The 23,020-nt window shown below is 34.1% G+C and overlaps 1 protein-coding gene across 1 annotated transcript in view; it reads left to right on the top strand.

The window, feature by feature from the left end:
* Positions 1 to 4,871: 4,871 nt before the first annotated feature.
* Positions 4,872 to 23,020, top strand: part of LOC110029988 — a 38,054-nt gene continuing 19,905 nt past the window's right edge. The window contains exons 1-4 of the mRNA XM_020732511.1: positions 4,872 to 5,282; positions 5,358 to 5,695; positions 5,962 to 6,457; positions 19,465 to 19,569. Coding sequence (XP_020588170.1) covers positions 4,926 to 5,282; positions 5,358 to 5,695; positions 5,962 to 6,457; positions 19,465 to 19,569 — 1,296 coding nt within the window. The 5' untranslated portion in view covers positions 4,872 to 4,925. The remainder of the gene's footprint in view (positions 5,283 to 5,357; positions 5,696 to 5,961; positions 6,458 to 19,464; positions 19,570 to 23,020) is intronic.

Raw genomic sequence — 23,020 nt, 5'->3', positions numbered from 1 at the left:
GCACCCATATCTCTCTATCTCTCTCTCACATTATATATATATATATATATATATATATATATATATTATTTCCTTGCATATATTCTATTCTTTGGGTGTGATCACGGATAAATTTGAATGTAACAGTTTTTATTCTATTATGATGCACTTTTTGGTGAACATAAAGATATAAATTTGATATTGATAAAATTCAAATTTAAATTTTGAAAATATTTTACAACTTTTTCCAATTAAATTAACTAAAATCTACTTTTCTATTAAAACTTAATTCATAATAGTCTTGTATGATCAATATTGTTGCTTTTTTATAGATTAAATGGATGAAAGAAATAATTTTCAACAAAAGCTTTTTTGTATTCATTTTTTGAAATCAAATATTTTTTAAATTGATTTAAACTCACTTAAATATGATTTCACTTAATTTGATCCATGATGAATTTTTTATTCAAACATAATTTTAACTTTTGTTGAATCATCAAATTCTCATGGCACATCATTCACACAGATTTGAATTACATTTAAATTGTCGTGTTTCACATTTAAACAATTGCGCAGTACAATATTTGAACATTTTTATGTTGACATTCAAATAATCATTGTTTAAATTTGATTCTAGCCCTAGTGGGGCATCTATGTTTTTTAGATTATGATGAAATTTGTGATAGGGCTCACAAGCATAAGCATCGAAAGATAGAGGGTGTGTAATAACATCAAAGTGTTGGAGGTGTGTGAAGCAGAAGAAGATTTCATGATGTTTGTTTGCAGGCATCGATGAATCGAAACTTGGGTATGAGGCATCACAACTTGGGTATGAGGAATTCATGATGGGATTGATTGGCGAAGGCATCAACATATTAACAAAATGTGATAGAGAAGAAGAGCTTATAATGGATGTTGCAGGGCAAGCATTGACAAGATTAACATATGTGAAGGAGTAAAGAGATTCATGTGAGCTCATAAAGAGGAGGCATCACTTGGACCAACACTTGTGATTAAAAATTGAGAATGATAAAAAAAATTTAAATTATGTTGAAACAAATGTTTATGCTAAAGCAGGAACAATGGTTCAAACTAGGTTAAACTATTTCTAAAGGATTCTAGTTTAAAAAGCATTTTGTAAATATAAGAGGTTATACAAGATTGATAGTAATTTTACCATAAAAAAACTTTTGGGTAAATTTTCTTATAATATTAATAAATAATAAAGATATTCGACCAATTTCAATTATTATGAGACATATTTAATCATAATTATCTTAGGAATTCAAGTAAGATGATACTAAAAACAAATAAATAAATAAATAGAACATTTATTACAGATATATTCACTATCAATCAATAGATGATTTAGTATTTATATATTTAATGTACTCACATTAAATAAAATAAAGAATTTGACTTATATAATTGTATTTTTATGAGATGACACAGTTTTATCATTATGGAGAAGCTGAAGCTTACAATATTCCTTTAAAATTTTTGTTAAAAATTGTCTTCTCAATTTTAAGTCATGATGTAAAACTTTTTTTTATAAATAATACCAAATTTTTGAAAGCTATAATGACAGAAGATAAAGAGGTTCAAGATTTGAAGGTTGAATTGAATGATGTCAAAAATATAAAAAAGAACTAAATATGATTTAAATGACATAACAATAGAGTAATATGTCATAAATTTTTTATCAAAATAGCCAAATTTCTCTTGTGGTGCAGGGCAATATGTGCAACTATTTTTTTCTCATTCTATGATATACATTCAAATAAAATAAAATCATTAAAACAAGTACCAAATTCAAATAAAATAATTACAAAATATTTAAATATTAAACCCATTAATTATAATCCATAACATATCTTCTTAAAAACAATTGCAGAAATAAATAATGCCCTTAATGTTGAAAGTACCATCTCTAGACATGCTAGATAGATAATCCTCACCGTACATGTTAGAGAAGCAGTAAATGAGCAATAAGAAAATAGAAATACTTCAATTCCAAGCTTCGAGATTCTAAAAAAGATGCTTAGCAAAACAATATTGAAAGTAAGGATTATGTTTCTAAACAAACAATAAAATTATGTTGGAAACCTTGAACATCATAGGGGATAGATTAAATAAGTCATATTCTAGCACATATAACTTATGTTAAACAAACCACTCAAACTTTAATTGGAATAATAATAACCAAGGGATAGGAAATCAACAAAGGAGTTGTAACCAATTCAACTTCTTAAGTAATAGGAATAATTAGGGTAGTGGCAGCATAAGACTCACATACCCTCTTAAATTCACTTCTAATCCCCAATTAAAAAAAAAAGACTATCTTTGAAATTAGTGCTACTGAATATGGGGACTCAAATACAAGGTCATGTTGCAACTATTAGGAAAATTGAAACAAAACTTTTGGGCAAATGGTTAACTCATCAAGTTAGAGATCCCAAGGAACATTACCTAGCAATACAAAGGTGAATCTAAAGGACAAGAATGTGGAGCATTAAAATACCATTAGACTTGGAAATGGGAATGTGCTTAAAAAGCCTAAAGTGGAGAAACCTAGAATAAATGAGCTTGAATTTTAGCCTAATAGACCTGTAGAAAAACTTGCCCCCATATGAGGAAAAACACTTTCACCACATCAAATAGAATATGAGAGACCATCACCACATTTTACTAAGATTTTGATTAAATAAAAATTGAACCAACTATTCTCTAAATTTTTACAAATATTTAAGAAGCACATTATTAACATTCTGTTTGTTGAAGCACGTGAACAAGTGACCAATTATGGAAAGTTTATGAAGGAGTTTTTGAACATGAAAGACAATTTTTTGAATTTTAAAACCGCGGCATTAACTAAAAAACTATAATGTTATAATTCAAAGAAAATTTCCACAAGAATTGAAAGGTCCAAGTAGTTTTTCATTCCATGCACTATAAAAAACCAATTTATGAGAAATGTGTTATGTGACTAAGGAACTAGCATAAGTCTAATGCATTTTTTAGTGTTTGAATTACTAGGAATAAGTGAACTTCAAGCTACGTGAAACTAGAAAAAACCATCCTCTCTATTGATTTTATTATGCAAGATATGAAGGAAAATGCTAAGATTTCTATTATTTTTTGGCAGAACTTTTTTTGCAATCGATAGAGCGAACATTAATTTACAAAATTGGGACTTAATTATTTAAGCACAAAATGAGGAAGTGACTTTTCAGATTCATGATCTTATACCACATCCTACTTAAATCCTTGACAAATATTCGACATTGTAAATAAAAATGTTGCAATAAATTTTAATGAGAAGTTAAAAAAGAAAGATTTAATATTTTACAAAAAAGAAAATATGTGACACAACAATATCGTTAGACGACACTCCAAAACTTTCAAACATTGGACAATAAATTGAGGATTATTAAATTGGATCATGGAGAAAAAAGCATAAAGCTTAATTGTATAATGTTTAGCCAAGGATGCTAAACAAATTGCTAATTGGGAGGCAATACAAGCATTATTTGGTTATTAGTTTGTATGTTTAAATTTGCTTTTTGATGCATATTTTTAGTTGGGTTAGGTTGAAGATGTTAAAATAAGCGCTTATTAAGATGCAGCCCAATTCACCTTCTTTTGCTTTAGTGTATGTTTGTGTATGGTTTTGCTTGTTATAACTTCTAAAGCTACCTACCTCTCACATAGTCTTGAGCCTTGATATTAAAACTTAACTTGCTTATGAATTAAATCTTGAATATGTATTATATATTTATATTTGTCAATGTTTATGTATTTACAAATCTTATTTTTTATAATCTGTAGTAGGGGTGTGCATTTTTTGGTTTATCTATAAAAACAAACCGAACCAAACAAATTTAATAATTTGGTTTGATTTTAAATAAAAAGTTGGGATTTTAATTTTTAAAAGCCAACTTTTTGATTTACGGTTCCCGATTCAATTTTAATTTTTTTACTACCGAACCAACCAAGAATCAAAACTTTAGCTTAACTTGGTAATATTTAGGCAGGCTAGGTTCCCTCTTATTTACTTCCCTGCCTTTATTTTAGTTTTTATTTTTATATTTTTATATTTTTTAAAGAGTTGTTAGATTGTCTAGCATCTTATAATTCCCTTTTCCAATTGAGTCTCTCTTCCTGATCATAAAGGTGATCTGGAGAAGAAATGAATCAGAAAGATAAGAATATATAATGAAGGAAACACATAAAAGAAAGAATGTGGAAAGCCTATGTCCACACGTCAATAAGGCTAGCCCCATACAACGAATGATAAGATTCTTATTTTTCTTTTTCTTTAAATGTTCTTTTAATCCAATAACATTTAGAAAAATGCTTTATTAAAAATTTTCCTAACTTAAATAGCATGAAACCATGTAATATGAGTCCTATGAGTTAGAGTTACCAAAAAAAGCTCGCTAACTGCTTGTGTTTAGCTCTTGCTCTATTTATTTGTTAAATAATTGAATTGAACAAGAATAATTTATTTGAATTCAATATTCTTTGGAATTCTATTTATGAGTTTGAAGAAACACAATCTTTTATTCAATCAAATTCAATTAACTTAGATTTGAATTAGTTAAATAAATAATAAATAATAATATTATACTATTATAATATTAATTTTTTATATTTTATTTTCAAAAATATTAAATTTTATTGTAATTTAAACATTTTCAGTTAATTTCTAGCTGAAAAGAGCTAACCAATTCCATGAATATGCATAATAATAATAATAATAATAATAATAATAACCAACCGAGATAAAAAGTTATCCCGAAGCATTTTAACTAAACTGATCTTGGCGCCGTACCACAACTCAAACTACTTATAAAAGTCCAAGCTTTACTTCATCAACAATCCAACATTTCCACTCAACGGTCACTTTTTCCTTTCTCTTTCCACATCCCGCTCTCCTTTTCCTCATGAACGGAAGCCAATCCGCCTCCCGCGCGCGCGGCCGTGCGCCACGCGGCCGTGGCCGTACTCCCGGTCAACCCTCCTCCTCTTTCTACGTTCCGGGAAACCCTAATTCTAGCTTCCAAAATCCTCACTTTCATAACCCCTCTTTCTCTAATCCTTCTCGCTTTATATCCCGGGAAATGGTTGAGGCCGCCGTCAGCAAGGCCCAAAGAGACCTCCTTTCCGTCGGAGAGAACGTCTCGGTGTGGAAGGTCTCCCAATCCGCAGCCCTTACTCTCCAAGTCAGTTCGTGGGATTCCATAGGGTTTCGATTCCATGACATTCCTTATCTCCGTGACCTTCATTTCGTAGAGGGGAAGGTCAGTTCCCCGCGCCTCCCTTATTTTTTCAATCTCTTGTGTTTTGGCAGCTAAAGTTTTTATTTTTATGATTAGGTGAACGCGTTTATACACAGCTTTGTTAGTGTTCGGAGGATGACATCGGTATATGAATTAGGATTAGAGATATGTAAGAGTGAGGGGGTAGCAGAGTTCGGGGAGTTTGGGCTTGGGCCTCTTCTCAGACATACTCTTGTCCGTCAGTACTTTTTGATTCCTCCTGATTTGAAGGAAGTGTGCAGCATCACGATTGATGACTTGATATCCAGTTTATCCGTCTTTCTCTACAAGGTTAAGAACAAGGAGTTTACAGTGGAGGAGTTCCTTGATTATCTCATGAAGAAGTATTCTGTTCCGGCAAGGGAGAATCTTGGAGTTAGAATTCAGAGCATGGGGTGCGTGGAAATTAATGACTTCTGCATATTTATTCGTTACACCTATATATTTACATATCTAACACTCAAACTTCAATTTCTATACCACACTACTTTTACATTAAAAGAGGTATTTTACATTTGAAAGTTTAGGTGTTAGATATGTGAACACATAGGAGGAATAAGGCGGTATGCATGTAAATGCCCCTATTATTTATACGTTTTTTGGTTGAGTGTTTGGTTATCTCTGCCATTTTTTATTCGTTCTTCTCTGGTTTCGGGTGCAGGTTGTATATAAAATTCATAAAGGGTGCTAGGAGGGCTGAGTCAGCTGCTCTTAGATCAATCCAGGAAAGAGATTTACTAAAAGAACAACGTGAGACACAAACACATTTAGTGTTCAATGATCATCTAGATGAGACTAGTAAAGAGGCCAGCTCCTCGAATGTTTGTAACATTAAGTTTTCCTCTGCCATAAGGTGTTGTGAATGTTGTCCAGCACTGAAGAGAAAGAACAAAAAACATGCTGGTTGTAAATGCAACGGTTCACTTTTTGTTGATGAATTGAAGTTGATTGGTATAAAACTTGCTATGTTTAACCATGGAAATAGTAGAAATTTGTCAACTGGTAATGAAGAGAAACCTGAGAGTTATGATGCCGCCGCCTATGAGATAATGAAGATTGATCCTACGAAGGCGAACCAGCTTGTTCTTTCAACTAAGCAAATTGATAGTTTTGTTGCCACTTGGAAAGGGGCTTGTCAGAAGCATTCAGCCGATGAGGTTTGGAAAGTTTGCCATTTTGGAAGATTTACATACATACCAATAAATTCTTATTTGCATATTTAACACCTAAAATTCACTTTTTACATATATGACACCTTATCTAGGCATGAAAAGGCGTATTTCAATATTTGAAAGTTATAATAATGATATTTTTGATGTGATATGATAGATTTGGATGGTATAAATGTAATCATTTAGGCATTAGATATGCAAGTACATAGGAATTGGGTGGTATTTATGTAAATGCACCTAACATCTTTAGGACATTTTTAATTTTTATTCTATTTATGATCTCCTAGCCTTAATAATCAAGCTTAAGTTATCAAATTAGCTTCAAGAAACCTGAACAAATGAACACATTTTGATGTTGATATGTTATGTTTATGCATAGTTTATGTGTGTTAGGGTACTTGTATATTCAACATTTGATAAGTTTGAAAACTTATGTTGTTATTTTGTACTGTAGATTATCTCTTATACGTAAGCTTAAGCATCTTAGTTTAATAGGTGTTTGTTTACTTGCATATAAAAGATAATTTGGCCCTCTAGAGATGTACATTCTATATTGTGCATGTACCTATTATATGTCTATCTATGTAAATTTGAATTATATTAGATTTCGTTTATAACTTAACACATTATTTGCGAATATTACTTATTTGCTTTAATTCATTACTCAAATGTCTTTCCAAGCATGTTCCACTATGAATAAAGAAATTACTTCTTATTTGTTTGTATGATTATTATCTTGGCTATGGAACCAAACATATCAATCTATTTGACAGCATTGTGAATTAATTTAGTGGGAGTTACACTTAAGTTAAATATATGAGCACACTTAAATTTGGAGTTCTTAATGGAAATTTAAACATTACAACATTACACTAAAAGCATGTTAATGTTTAAGAGTTACGGCCAACATCATTCTCCAGGTAGATAAGACTCTAAACGCTGCACTTAGAAATTTAGGTGCTTTACCTAATACCATGTAGAATTTTGCCCCGATGGTGTTCATGATATGGCTTTTGTGATATATTAGTTTGTCATATATGGCAATTAGTTCTTATTTTTTGATTGGTTTATTGCCTAATACTTGGAAAATTTTAGAGATAAAGTCAATATATAAATTTTCTCTCCTTTTTGGTAACCATCAAAATGATGCGCCCAACTGAAAAGAGAAATATAGTTTTTTTTTTTTATATGAACTAAGAAAATTGGTGGCAGAAAAATTATGTTCTCCCCCTTAATGTTTGAAATATGTTGCCATTTATATATTTTTTTTCCAAAAGATTAAACATTTAAGCACAAATTTAACCCTCCCTTAAGTATATTAATTATATAAATATCCAGCATTCCTCAGATTAAATTATATGAACAATTATCTCCTCCTAAGTTAAATAATTATCCGGAAAATTAGTAGGTGAAGATGTATGATTAAATAATGACATTCTTACAAGATAATCCCATTCATTATTCATAAAAAAATTATCAAAATAAATAGATTTGCTTGATAATTTGTATAACTTGTATATGTAAACTATGCAAAATGTAAGAATAAAGTACTTGGAATTTTACATTAATAAATGAAAATCAATGCAGTTGAATGTGAAAGTAAATTAGACAAGTAGGTGCAAATCATGCATAAATCAACTTATGACTGGTTAATTTTAAATTTGATTTAATTAAATGCTCTTCGGCTAGGTCATGGAATTTATGTTTTACACAAGTCAATTTAAACTATTTCTAATAGCAAATAAAATTCAAATTAGGTTTCTTAAGTAATGATCACCTAGTATATCTATAATTTGTTTGATTTAGGTCTTTATACGTATTATATTCACAAGCACTTAGAGAAGATTCATAGGTTTGAATCAAATTGTATAAGCATGCATGATTACACCAATTATGCATATCACCTGGTCCCAAAATTAAAACGTAATTTAAGTTTTGATCAATTATTACAAATTGATGGTGAAATTTATAGACAGGTGAAGAAAAATCATATTCTCTTATTTCTCAATAATCAAATTATAACATTTCTCCTTATATGATAAGAAATAGCTCAGGCAAGGTTAATTACATTAATTACATTAATTATAACTTATCATAGAAAACAATACTCAAGAAGGAAAGAAATATGACATAATAAGAAGGGAATAAAACTAAAATAAAAAACTCAAAATTTCACACTCCCCTTCAAATTAGGTCATAAATGTTGTAAAACCCCAACTTGGTATTCATATCAGTTAAGCTGCCTATAGTTAGAGATTTAATGAAGAAATCAACAACTTAAAGATGAGTTGGAATGTAGATTAAGTGAATAATACCTCCATTGACTTTTTCAGAGATAAAATGCATATAAATCTCAATGTGCTTGGTTCTGCTTTGATACATCAGATACTTTGCAATACTAGTTGCAGTTTGGCTATCAAATATCATCTATATCGATTGACATTAGAGTACCTAAACTCATTTTAGTAATCTTTGGATCCACATTCTTTCACAAATTCTCAAAGCAAGTACCCAGTACTCAGATTTTGCACTACTTTTATTGGTCACTATTTGTTTCTTGCTCCTCCAAGTGACAAGATTTCCGCACACGTAGGAACAATACCTAGAAGTGGACCTTCTGTCCATGAGTTTTTTTTGCCAAACTAGCATCAGTGTAAACCTCAACCTCCCTGTTGTCAGATTTCTTAAATAGTAACCTTCTTTCAAGGGCCTTTTTATTAATGAATCTTAGTATTCTATAAAACATCTCCAAGTATTTTTCTTTTGGACAATTCATATTTTGACCTGTAATGCCATAAGAGTAATGAATATCATGACTAGTGTGTGATAGGTAGATGAGGTTACCTACCAACCTTCGTTATTTACCCTTTTCCACTAGTGCTTTTCTCTCCCGAATGTAATTTTTTATTGAAATCCATATGAGTCTCAACTGATTAGCACTTCAACTTTTTTGTCTCTTTTAGTTTTTCTAGAATGTACTTTTTTTGAGGTTTAACAATATCTATCTTGGTACTTGCCACTTTTATGTCCAGAAAATATTTCATTACTCCGAGATCCTTAATTTCAAATTAGTGTCACAAGAACCTTCTTAATCTTCCCAATCTTTTTTTCATCATCACCTATCAGGATCATATCATCTACATAGGTAAGGAGTATAATTTTCTAGGATCATATCATCTACATAGGCAAGGAGTATAATTTTCTTACCTCCCTAGGCATGCTTTATAAATAGTGTATGATCCACTTGGCATTAATGTATCAATTAGTTTTCATCGTCTTGACAAACTTGTCAAACCAAGCTCTTGGAGATTGTTTGAGGCTATAAAGTGACTTTTTTAGTTTATAAATTAGATATTTAATTGAGTCATTTTTTAGTCATGGTGGGATTTCCATATACACTTCTTCCTCAAGGTCTCCATTCAAAAATACATTCTTGATATCAAGTTGATGTAGTTCCCACCCTCTATTCACTGTCAAGGAAAGACGAACTCTTACAGTGTTTAACTTGGCCAATGGAGCCAAGGCCTCTTGGTAGTTTATCCCATAAGATTAAGTGAAACCTTTTTGGTCACCAACTTAGTCTTGAACCTCTCGATGCTCCCTTCTGCTTTGCACTTGATATTGAACATCCATTTGCACCCAACTTGTCTTTTATCAGGAGGAAGCTTTGCAAAGATCCATATGCCATTGGGTCGAGGGCTTGGATCTTCTCTTCGACTGCCTTTTTTCATTTTAGACTTTGAAGTGTTTCATGAATGGACTTGGGTATCCGCACATTATCAAGATTATATATAAATGCTTTATAAGTTGATGATAACTTCGCATATGCAATATAATCTTGGATAGGGTAATTTGTGCAACTTTTCATGTCTTTTCCACTGGATTCCACCTCTCTTGGAACTTCACAGATGTGTGAATTATGACTTGGTTGTGAATAGTCATGTGATTATATATTGTCTTTATCCTGTTTAGTGGATTTCTTTTTTCTAGTGTACAAACAAAGTTTCTTGTTGTTTTTCTCAAGTTGGATGTTCACAACAGGTGGAAATTAAAAGATAGGATGGTTAGAGGGAAGTAGGTTGTGATGAATTTATCAGTGTGGATATCCAAAGTAGTGTAGGTAAATGAAATAGGTTGCAATGACTTTACAATAATCTCCCATGTCCATTATTCACCCGAACTCTTCATCAAAATATCAATAAAATATCATTGAAGTTAACATACATTGAGTTATATTATTTTCTTGTAACAATACAATATCAATTGCACCTTTTTTTGTTAGAAGCATATCCAAGAAACATGTATTTTATAAATTTTGTGTAAAGTTTTGTGCGATTTGGTTGGTGGAGTGAACAGACAGCCAAATATTTAAGTTTTGTGCGATTTGGTTGGTGGAGTGAACAGACACGGCCAAATATTTATACTAGAAGATTGAATGGGAATGCTCTAACGTGAGGTTTTTTTTTTTCCATCACAATATCGAGAGGGGCTTTTAATCCAAGGATTTTGCTTGTCATTTTATTAATAAGATAGGTAGCTATGAGCACGGTATCTCCCTAAAAAACTTTTGAGGAAAACATTATAGGCCTTGATATCTTGAGGAGTTTTTTTTTTCTTAGCTATTCCATTTTATTATGGAATTTCAACATAGGAATTCATATGGATGATACCATTCATTGTAAGGTAGGGTCCAATGATAGAGTTGAAGTATTCATATGCATTATTAGTTTTGATAATTTGAATTTTGAATTGAAATTGATTGGAAATCATGTTGTGAAAGGATTGAAAAAAGTTATGTAGATTTAAATTTTTTCTTCATGAGAAATATTTCACTAACTCTAGTGTGGTCATCAATGAATGAGACAAATCATCTGGCTCTATTGATAGTTTTTATTTTTGATGGTTCCCAAATATCACTGTAGATGATAGAAAAAAGTTGTGAAGGTTTTTACTGAGACAAATGGAAGCCATGCCACTATGCTTAGCCAATTGACATACATCATATTGATAAAATCATGACTTTTTATTAATAAAGCAATGAAGTTAAAACTTTGTAATATAATGAAATTTGGGATGACCCGGATGATAATGTTATAACAAAACATGAATTTCAATAGACTTCGACACAGCTGACTCAGGAACATGGGAAGATGATGACGAAGAAGACACTTGTAGGTTAAGAGAATAACTTTTCCTTGAGCAACTATGGAGTTTGATGCAGTTCAACACTGTTAATCACCTTCCCCGAATCTATCACTTGAAGATCACAAGAGTTAGAATGAAATTTTGTAATATAGTTCAAGGCTTGAGTAAATTTACTAATTGAAAGTAAATTATAATCTAATTGAAGAACATATATCACATAAAAGAGCTGAATATCTTTGGAAACTTTCACTTCTCTTTGCCCAGCAAGTTTGGAGTGAGATTCATTAGCATGTCTAACAAATTTGGAGCTGGTGAACTATTGATAGTTGGTGAGAGCATGTATATCTCCAGCCATGTGATCAGAAACCTGTGATTCTATTATCCAATGCCGAAAGCTTTCATTATTAATGTGACAGGAAGAGGACATGATATCTTGGTGTATCATCAAGATACTAGGTCGCTCAGTTTTGCTTGAAAAAAGTTTCTTCTAAGCCTCCATTTGTTCCTTGGTGAAGGGGTTAGGGTCGGCCAACCCTTCAGACGAGGTAGCAACATGGGCCTTGCGGTTTTGATCTTTCCTCCCTTGCCCAGTTTTCAATAGGCAGGTTTTCCTTGTAGTTTTGAGCACATTTTGCAAAGTTCACGCAAGTGACTATTCTTTGTCGAGTTGTGTGAGTACAAGGCGAAGCATCCATCTTTAACTTCTTCCCGCTTTCTTCTCTTCTGAATTAGCAAAGGCTCTTGATATGCCTTGAAACGGAAATTAGCGAACAAAACACAACGAAACAACAATAGATAGGTGGAAGAAACACACAAAAGGATTGCTCTTATGAAAATTAAAAGAAAACAAAATACAAGGTTGATCTACTTTTTGGGGGGTAGTTCGTCTCTCCCACACCTTAAGTGTCACTGGGAACGCCGACGAAAGAAAATAACAACCAAACAAAACAATCCTAAAGAAAGCAAACCCCAAGTTCTCCCCTCAATAGAATACCCTCCCAACAATTCAAAAACTTTCCTTCGTCACTTTCCCTCAAAACACCCTTAATTTTTTCTCGTTACATAGGTGATTATGATTCTCATGGACCCACCCTTCCCTTCTTTTGTGGCTCCCCCCCACCCCTAGTTCGCCTCGCTTCCTGCTATCGCCAAGACCGGCCCGTCTGTGGGCCGATTATGATCTACTCAGTCGGTCCAGAGAGGACTGGCTCACGCGTAGGTGTAACATCACTCCTCTCCTAAAAAAACACTTTGTTCTCAAGGTGGAAGGATGAAACTACTTGTGGATCACCTCGTAAGGCTCCGATGTTGCTTCGTAGTCTGGTATCTCTTTCCATTTGACTAATACCGCCTTTTCTCTACTACGCATTGGCGAACTCTTTCGATTTCTAATGGCTCCAAAATCACTTTCAAGTCTTTTGTCAGCGTCGGCGGTAGTGTAGGTGAGGGTGTATGATCTCCAATTGCACTTCTCATTTGTCACACATGAAAGACCGATGTAGCGCGGACGATAGTAGTAATCTCAAACGATAAGCCACTTCTTTGATGCATGAAATCACCTCATATGATCCATAATATCATGGTGAAAGTTTTTCACTCTTTTTTCTGGCCAATGTCTTCTGTCAATAGGGTCTCAGCTTCAAGTAGAACATGCCCCCTAGTTCAAATTGTACCTCTCTATTGTGTTCATCCGCTTTCCTCTTCATGATTTGTTGAGCTCTCAGTAAATTCTCCTTGAGCTCTGCCAATATTCTGTCTCTCCTGCAAGTACTAATCGACGCTAGATACTGGTGTGACGCCATGCCCATAATATACCAAGAGAGGTGGATCTTGCCCACACAGTATCTTGTAAAGGGTGGTCTGTCATGCGGCATGGTACAACGTGTTATACCAATATTCGGCCCATGCAATCCACTTCGGTCTGTGATGCGATATGTCTCCACACTACTGTTGAGCACCTCTTTCTGTTCATTTGTCTGGGGATGATATGCAATACTTCTTTTGAGGTCTGTCCTTTGCAACCTGAATAGCTCTTTCCAGAAGTGGCTAAGAAACACTTTGTCCCTATCTAAAACAATTGATTCTGGTACTCTGTGCAAATGGACCACTTACCGGATAAACACCGCCGTGTGTAGGGATGCTATAGGGGAATGAAGTTTGCATACTTAGGCGATCCACGATCACCATGATCATTGTGAAACCTTATGACCGTGGAAACCTCGATGAAATCCATCGTCACTTCTTCCAAAACCTTCCCTGGTAATGCTAAAGATTATAATAATCCTCCTGGGGTCGTGGTCAAGTACTTGTGCCGCAGACATACGTAACATTTTGCCACCATCTCCTAAACGTCTCTACGCATCCCCATCTAATAAAGTTCCACCGCTAGACAACTGTAAGACTTTTGTTCCCTTGAATGTCCCCCGATTACATGTCATAAAACTCTTGTAATAATCTGAGGATATATTCCAATGACTTAGGTAGCATGAATCGTTCCTGGTGGAGTAGCTGTTGTCCCTTCATTGCATGTCCTAAGTAACTTTTAAGATCCTATATTAAATCGGCTCTTATCTTCCTCAGCTCCTCATTCCTTTCGCTCTGTTGTATCAAGGCTTCCCCACCTAGGACCAATGGTACCGATAAGGCCGTCAATTGAGGTTCCTTTCAGCTTTCTCAACAGCGCGCCAGTTGCCTTATTTTCCATTCCTTATCGGTACTGAATCTCAAAGTCATACCCCAGTAGCTTGGAAGACCAGCTCTGATGCTCCTCAGTCACCATCCATTACTCGTCAGTCACCATCCGTTGCTCCAAAAGATACTTTAAACTCCTCTGATCTGTCCTGACCAAAAAAATTTGTCCAACAGTTTGGGCCGTCACTTCTGAATGGCCAGGACAATTGCCATCAAGTCTCGTTCTATACTGACTTTAGCCTCACTCTGGTCATAAGAACCTGGTTGAAGCAAGCAATAAGATCGTTGATCCTGCATGAGCATTGCTCCCAATCCGTGCTCTGACGTATATGTCTCCACCATGAAGGTAGTTTACTAAAATCTGGAAGTGCCTGTACCGGAACCCTAGTCATCTCTTCAGATGCTCAAATGCATGGGTTGCTGCCCCCCCCTCCCCCCCCACCCCCCCAATTTGAAATTATCTTTTTCAGCTGCTTCGTCAGCGACCATGTTATCTTGCCATATCCTCTCACGAACTTCCGTTAGTATCCGGTGAGACTAAAGAATCCTGTCAACTTCGTCAAACTCCTCGGTAATGGCTAATTAATTATAGCCTCGATCTTGGACCGATCCACTGCTACCCTCGTTCTGGACACCACATGCCCTTAGTAATCCACCTGCAACTGTGCAAAATAATAGTTCTTCAAGTTGACATACAACTGGTGCTCTCTCAATATCTCCAGGATTGTCTTTAGGTGCTCAACATGCTCTGTCTCTGGACGACTGTATATAAAAATGTCATCAAAGAAGACTAAGACAAATTTCTGAAGGTAAGGTTAAAACACCTTTTTCATGAGGAATTGAAAAATCCCCAGAACGTTGGTGAGGCCGAACGACATCACTAAGAACTCATAATGTCCTTCATGCGTCTTGACATTGTCCTGTGCACATCCGCTGGGTTCATCCTGATCTGGTGGTATCCTGACTTAAGATCAATTTTGAGAAAATGACTGCACCATGAAGTTCATCCAGTAACTCATCACAAGAATATGTAACTTTTCTAACGTCGTCTCTATATATAATGTCCTGTAGTCCACATAGAATCTCCAACTACCGTTTATTTTCTTCACCAAAAAGACAAATGAAAAATGACGCACACTATGCCTGATAATCCTCGCCTTGAGCATTTCTCGGGTCAGCTTCTATCTCATTCCTCTGAATCTAGAGGTAACTATAACATCTGACTCTGATGGGAGAAACACCCTCCTTCAATGTAATAGGGTGCTCGTGCTCCCTCGGAGGAGGTAACCCGCTTGGCTGCTGGAAGACATTCTTAAACTGCTGTAGGAGCTGTTGGATCCCTTTCGGAAACTCGGCCAACTCTGAATCTCAAATCTCCTCAATGCTCTGCAACTCCACCAAGTAACCCTGTCTTGTTCCCCGAATCGATTTAACCATGGTTTTGCATAAGCTTGCATCTCCTCTCAACACCCTCCCCATGGAACTCCATTGTCAATGATTTCCAATCCACTTTCTCTCTCCCAATGTTCGCAGCTACTTCATACCCTAAATCACATATGTGCTGCATAAATCTAAAGGAAGGAATCACTGTAGTGTCAGAACCAACCCTTGCAAATATCCCAACTTTTTTCCACCTTCTCTGTTCCCATCATGACGTCGAAACTCTTTGTAGTCAGTATCTTTAATTCTAGCTTCTCCACAATCTAATTTGAAATAAAATTCTATCCACCACGCCACCACAAGTTGTTCCCTAATTCATACCCTCACCTTCATGGTGTGATTTAGGATAAATCTCATCACCAAATTGAGGGACACCTCCACCACATTCAAATGCATATGCTCCTTCGACGTTTTCTCTTCTGATTTCTCACTCTTTGTATCCTCTTCCTGAACTAAAGAAACCTAAAGAGCACGCTCCTTGCAACGATGTCTTAAGGTGTATTTCTTGTCACAACGGTAATACAATCATTTGGATTTTTTTTCCTACACTTTTGCATCTGTGAGGCGCTTGAAGTTACCTCTAGGCTGGGGTTCTGCACTCTTCTCTTTCGGCATCTCTTTCTGAAATGACACTGTCTGGTCTTTAGTAATGTGGTTGTCACGGGGCTCTTGTAGATTCCTCCGGTGCTACCGCATTTACTAGTCTTCTTCTCCTGTTTCTTTTCCTCCATCATCTCGTATGTCGGGCTTTAGGTCTTTCAAGAAGTTCCCTTCTAGTCTTGCTCAAAAATCTCCCTCAACCTTTCTGACAAGAGCTCGAACTTCTCCCGATATTCCATAATAGTTCCCTCCTGCATCAAAGCATAAAATTGCTTGTGTAGGTCTTCAACAAGCAATCCTTAAATTTCTCCCATAAGTGCATCAGATACCTTGCCTCCATCCACCGGAACCACCCGAAAATCTTCTCCTCGTAGCATAATTCTGCTGCCATGAGCTTCTCTTAGTCAGTCAAACTGTTGATTGCAAAGTATGGCTCCACCCTATATACCCATTCATGTGCATCCTCACCTTTGAAGATTGACATCTTCAATTTTCTGAGCCTTGCCTCTCCACCCCAACCTTATTCTCTATGAAATTTCCCCCCATGTATTTAGGGTGAAACTCCCTCCTGCGGTCATAGGCATATCGCACTCCCGATTACCTCTTTCCTCCCTCATACTCTTTTGTGCCCCTTTACCCATCCATTCTCCAATTCTCGCTCATCCCCCTCCATCGGAAGCCTCCACTCCCCACCCCCCCCCTCCTTTTGAAGTTCTAGAGGGACACTCTAGTAGGTTGTTGTCGACTTCATCATTGTTTTCTCACTCGATCTCCTTCCCTTTTATCTTAACAAATGATTCTCTGATCAACCCTTGGTTAGGGTTTGCAACCGGAGTAGTCAACACAACCTTGGATTGCTTCTCCATGAACTTTTTCATCATCTTCTCCATTTCTCCTATGCCTTCAAATACATCATTCATTTGATTTTCAATAGAAGAAGATTTTCCTCTATGGTAGTGATCCGGTCTTTTGTTTCTGATCTGATTTGCTCTACCTCTCCTTCTAACACATCTACTTTCTTTGCTGTCATCCTGTCAAGATCTAGGCTTCAATATCAATTTGATACACCTTGATACCAAAACCAGCGAACAAAACACAACGAAACGAAAACAGATAGGTGGAAGAAACACAAATAAGGGTTGTTCTTATGAAAATCAAAAGAAAACAAGCAAGATACAAGGTTGATTTACTTTTCGAGAGGTAGATCATCTCTCCCACACCCTAGACATCGCTAAGAACACCACACAAAGAAAGAAAATAATAACAAAACAAGAACAAGCATAAAGAAAACAAACCTTAGGTTCTCCCCTTAATAGAATTCCGTTCCAACAATTCAAAAACTTTACTTCCACTTTCCCTCCAAACTCCCTTAATTTCCCTCCAAACTCCCCTCCAAACTCCCTTAATTTCTCCTCCTTGCATGGGTGATTATGGCCCTCATGGACCTCACCCTTCCCTTTCCTTCTTCTAAGGCTCCCCCCGTTCGCCCTGCTTTTTGCTGTCGCAAAGGCCAAGCCGTCTGTGGGCCGGTTATGATCTCTTCAGCTTGCCTAGGGAGAACCGGCTCACGTGTATGCGGAACATCTCCCTAGTGGTAGGGAAAGGTGTTATTCCCATAATTATTTCTTTGACCTCATATAAGTTCTTATTTAGACCCAATAGAAGCATAATTATTCTCTTCTTCTCCATTATTGTTTTATACAACATAGCATTTTGATGACACTTCCATACATAAATTTCATACATATCTAATTGTAATCAGTACTTTATAACTATATTGAAGTATTGAGTCACGCTTAACTCGTATTGTCGTAGTTCATTCAGTTTTTTCTCAGTCTCAAACAATTCTAGACTGTTTTTGATACTAGAATAAGTCTCATGACCTGCTTTCCAAATCTCTTTTATTGTCTTACAAAGCAAGAAAATTTCTCCAATCTTTGTGATCATAGAATTAATCAATCAAGACAAGACCATATGATCCTGGATCTTCATGAACGTGGTTAGAATCAACGAACTTAGGAACTCTGACCTCTCTCTTGAGATGTTCCTCTTTACCTTTGCAAGAAATATACATAAACACGGATTGAGACGATCGAAATAAGTTATGGTCATTGAGTTTATGGTTTGTGATAAAGTGAGAAAGTTTTGGGGCTGTTTGGGCAAACGGCTTGGTCTCTGATTCCAAACTAACCTCCAGAGTTGAGATAAACATCTTCATGCTGTACTTTGTCATAATCCCTATTTACTTTTAGGGTTGGAAGAAATTTAGGGTTGTTCTGTCGTAAGAATTGCTACTCTATTTGCTTGGGAAGGATCGGCTGGGAAGGCAGGAAGACAGCAGGGTGCGGCTGATATCTGGGTTGTCGGTGTTAAAAGAATATGGAGGAACGGTTGGAAGGCTGGCTAATTACTGTGGTTGAGAGAGGATCTGCAGCTCTAGCAGACGACTGTTCTTGCCGTAGAGGGAGACGTAAGTTTACAACCTTAGCAGGGAGATGATCTGATGGAGGGCCTTACTGGCGGATGCAGGGAGAGGTTCCAGTGAAGGAAAGAAAGCTAGGGCTTGTAACTAGGCTCTGATACTATATTGACAGGTGGAGAAAATCGTTTTTCTTTATTTTTCAATAATCAAATTACAACACTTCTCTTTATATTATAAGGAATGCCTAAGACAAGTTTAATTAAATATTTTTAATTTGCCTAAAAAAAATATAACTCAAGAAGGAAAAAAAAATATGACCTAATAAATTGGGAATAAAACTAAAATATGAAAATTAGAATTCCACAAAAAAATATAGTTTACAAACCCAAATATATTTACTGTAACATTTTTTGAATTTACTATTTAAAATTAAAATTATGATAAAGCAAAAAGTGGGCATTACTAATACATCAACTTAAGGCTATTAGTAAAAGCTAAAACATGCACATTGTATAAAACAAGAAACTTTTAAAATTTATAAAACTAAGTTTAAATCATGTTTAATCACAACTAAGTTTCTTTTTGTATGGATTTACAAATTTTTAAAGTCGAAACATAATTAATTTTTTCAACCTTTTTTATTAATATTTTTGTATTTGTTGAAGCATTGATTCATTTTATTTCTTGGACATAGGTTCTGGCTATGATGCTCAATGTCTATAAGTGTTCTGATAAGCAAAAAAGGAAGATGCAAAGACTGTTCTTTCTATATCCTGCTGTTGGTTTACTGAATATGGCTGTGAGTTTGCAATTTTTTCTTTTTCTTTATCCCTCTGCTTTTGTTTAGAATAATTATTGCTGTCAAGTTAATTTACACCTCATGCAAATTAGGATGAATTTTCCTCACTTGATTCATAATCGACACATTTGTATGTTTTCTTAACTCCAAAAAATGCTTATTGCTCCACAAATTGAATCAATATTAAGGTATGTATTTGGCCTTCACATCTATGCATCTCTATTCTTTTTTTTTTTTTTTTTGCTATCAACTTTTTTTGTTAGGCACTTACCATCAAGTGAACTGCATCTCTATTCATGAACTGCATTTTGGCCTTCACATCTATGCATCTTCATTTGTTGAAGCAGCGGGCCTCCTTGCGCTTCAAAGAATTTTCTTATTCGTATTACTCAATCACTTGTTATTGTTATTGAAAAGTTATTGTTTGAGATAATTTTTAATCTTTAATTTTGCTTTTAGTTTAGAAACCTGCTTGTTTAGTGATTTTTTTGCATGGTTTTTTTGTTTTAAAAAGTAAAGTTGTTTGATTTGGGTTAGTTTTTCTAATTTACCATTGTGCTGTTGGTCTGAATCGGGAATTTCTAAAATAACCAGTAAATTGGGAATTTCCTTTGTTGTTGATTCTTTAACAAAAAAAAGGTTCTTTTCTTGTTTCAATAATTATTAAATCTGGGTTTTTTTTCCTCAGTTTATTACTCTTAATCTTAATGAAAAATATATATCTCAGCAAGTTTTATATGAATGAAAACTAATATTTGTAAAACTTGTGCTTCTTTTAGTCATGAGCCGTAGTATAGCCCAAAAGATGCTTCTTTAATTTCTGCTAAAGTGGTTCCTGCATTTGGGAGTAATAATAGGATTAATAACAGAAAATTTCTGTTCAAATCTCTAGATTTAGGAATAATGTTGTCCTATTGCTCATTCTGTTGATAGTTCTGTTTTAACTGTTTCTATACATGTTAGTGATGTGCTCCTGATCTTAATATTTCTGTTATTACTTCCGAGATTAATTCAGATATTGAGGAAGAAGGTGAAGTTTTTTCGGTTAATGATAATTTAACTGCTTATGTGCGTAGTAATTGTCCCAATCATTATATTACTGTTTTTAATGAATCTAGTATATGTAATCATTAGAATTCTTTTACTGATAACGTTATTGTTAATTCCAATATGGGCGCTTCTTTGAATGTGCCTAATGTTTCTATTATTACTTTTAGAAATATTCAGTCTGAAAGACCTTCTTTGAATATTGATCAAGTTAAGAGGTAATTATGTTGATAATCTGCCATGACTTATGGTTAATTCTGTGAGATCTACTGTTGCTAATAATGTTGCGCCCTCTTCACCCCCTAAACTTAGAAAAGGTAGGGCTAAAGGAGCTGGTGTTTCTCATTAATTTGGTTTATCATTTCTGTTTGTTTATATGTATTTTACTAAATTTATAAGTTGGAATGTTAGGGTCTTAACAACGAGGCTCACATCTTTGATTGTGGACATCTTGTTACGATTTGAATCTTGATCTTATCTGTTTATTGGAAACTAAAATTTTCCTTTCTACCATTATTGATCTTTTTTTGTCTAAACATTTTAATTTTTTCCTTTTGAGAAAGTGCTAATAACTTTCACTTGGTTGATAGTGGTAGAAATTGAATTAAATGGAATTCTGCTAATATTAATTTTATTGTGTTGGATATTCATGCTCAATTTATTTATGGTATTATTTCCTTTTGTTCGAATTTTAGATTTATTGTTATTTTTATGTATGTGGATAATAATGTTGTTTGTTGAAAAGATATATGGTCTTCTATTTCCTCTTTGATGAATAACATTCATGAACCCTGGATTGTGTTGGGTAATTTTAATTGTATTAGAAATAGTAAAGAGAAAATTAGTGGTTCTTCTCCTATTCCCAGTAAGCTTGTTGATTTCAACAACTTAATTTTTAATTCTAGACTTATTGATCTTCCTTATAATGGTTTTTATTTTAGTCGGTTTAATCAACAAAAATATTTTTCTACAAGGAGTTTATTCGATAAAGCTTTTTGCAATGATCTTTGGATAGAAAAGTTCCCTTCTTTTTAAGATTTTGGAACCTTTTACTTCTGATCATTCCCATATTATTATTTCTTTCGGTAATTCTCATAAACTTTCCTGTAGATTTATGTATAAAATTTATTGGAATTCTTGTCATAATTTTTCTTCTATGTGCATTTTGCTTGCACTTCTAAAGTGAAGAGAGACCCTCCCTTTGCTCTTTGTAATAAGTTGAAAAATATCAAAATCACGTTGAAAAAATGTATTTGGAACTCTACTAACTTTATTTTTAATAAGATTAACTCTTTAAAGAATCAACAATTTGTGATCATGTCTCAATAGGAAGAAACCCCAAATTATACTTTTTTTATTGGATGAGGCGGCTATTATTCAATATCTTTTAGCTAATGTCTTATATTGTGAATACAAATGGTTAAAATAAAGAGTTAAATGCTCTTCACTTTCTAAGGATGATGTCAAGTTTTTATATGAAAAAATTAAAGTTAATTGTCGCAGGAATTTTATTAAGGAGATCTATGTTAATGACTTATATTTTAATACTCAAGAAGATATTTTTAGAGAAGCTATTTCTTATTTCGATGAAATTTTCAATTGCTCTCTTCCCAAATATGTTTTTGACTTGATTCTTTATCCTGTTCATCATTTTTTAAATCATAATGAATTTTTGCATCTCATTAAAGATTTTCTTAATGATGAGATTAAGCATACTTTTTTTTTATTGGGTCCAATAAAACTTCTGTTCTTGATGATTTTTCTACTAAATTTTTTAAAGATACTTGGGATTTTATTGGAGCTGTTTGTATATCTGCTATTAAATATTTTTTTCACTCTAATATTCATATTAGAATGGATCACACTACAATTACTCTCATTCCTAAGAATAATAAGTTTCAATTTTTTTTTCTAATTAAAGATATTTTTTTTGTATTCAAGTCATTAAAGATATATATACTAGAGTTGTTACTTGTGTTCGAACTGAAGGAGGATTGACCAAATATTTTTTTATTTCTGTTGGATTACATCAGAGATCAGCTTTAAGCCCGTATCCTTTTGCTTAGTTATGGATGTTCTTATTGGACATTGATAGTGGTCTTACTGAACTTTTACAGGAGGATGTACCTTGGTGTATGCTTTTTGCTGATGAAATTTTTCTCGTGAATAAGACAAGAGAAAAAACTTGAATTATGGAGGTCTACATTGGAGTCTAAAGGCCTTCATTTGAGTAGAACTAAAACTGAATGCATGGAATGTAATTTTAGTAGTAGTAGCTCTAGTGACAGAAGTGCAACTTTGGGTGATCAGATTATTAGAAGGTGTGAACGATTTAGATATCTCGGGTATGTTGTTCGAAGCAATGGTGATATAGATGGGGATATTAATAGTAGAATTCAAGTTG

Source organism: Phalaenopsis equestris, unplaced genomic scaffold (genome assembly GCF_001263595.1).
Source record: "Phalaenopsis equestris unplaced genomic scaffold, ASM126359v1 Scaffold000618, whole genome shotgun sequence".
Classification (NCBI taxonomy): domain Eukaryota; kingdom Viridiplantae; phylum Streptophyta; class Magnoliopsida; order Asparagales; family Orchidaceae; genus Phalaenopsis; species Phalaenopsis equestris.
Note: the sequence above shows the minus strand (reverse complement) of the source record. Positions and strands in the feature narration are given on the sequence as shown.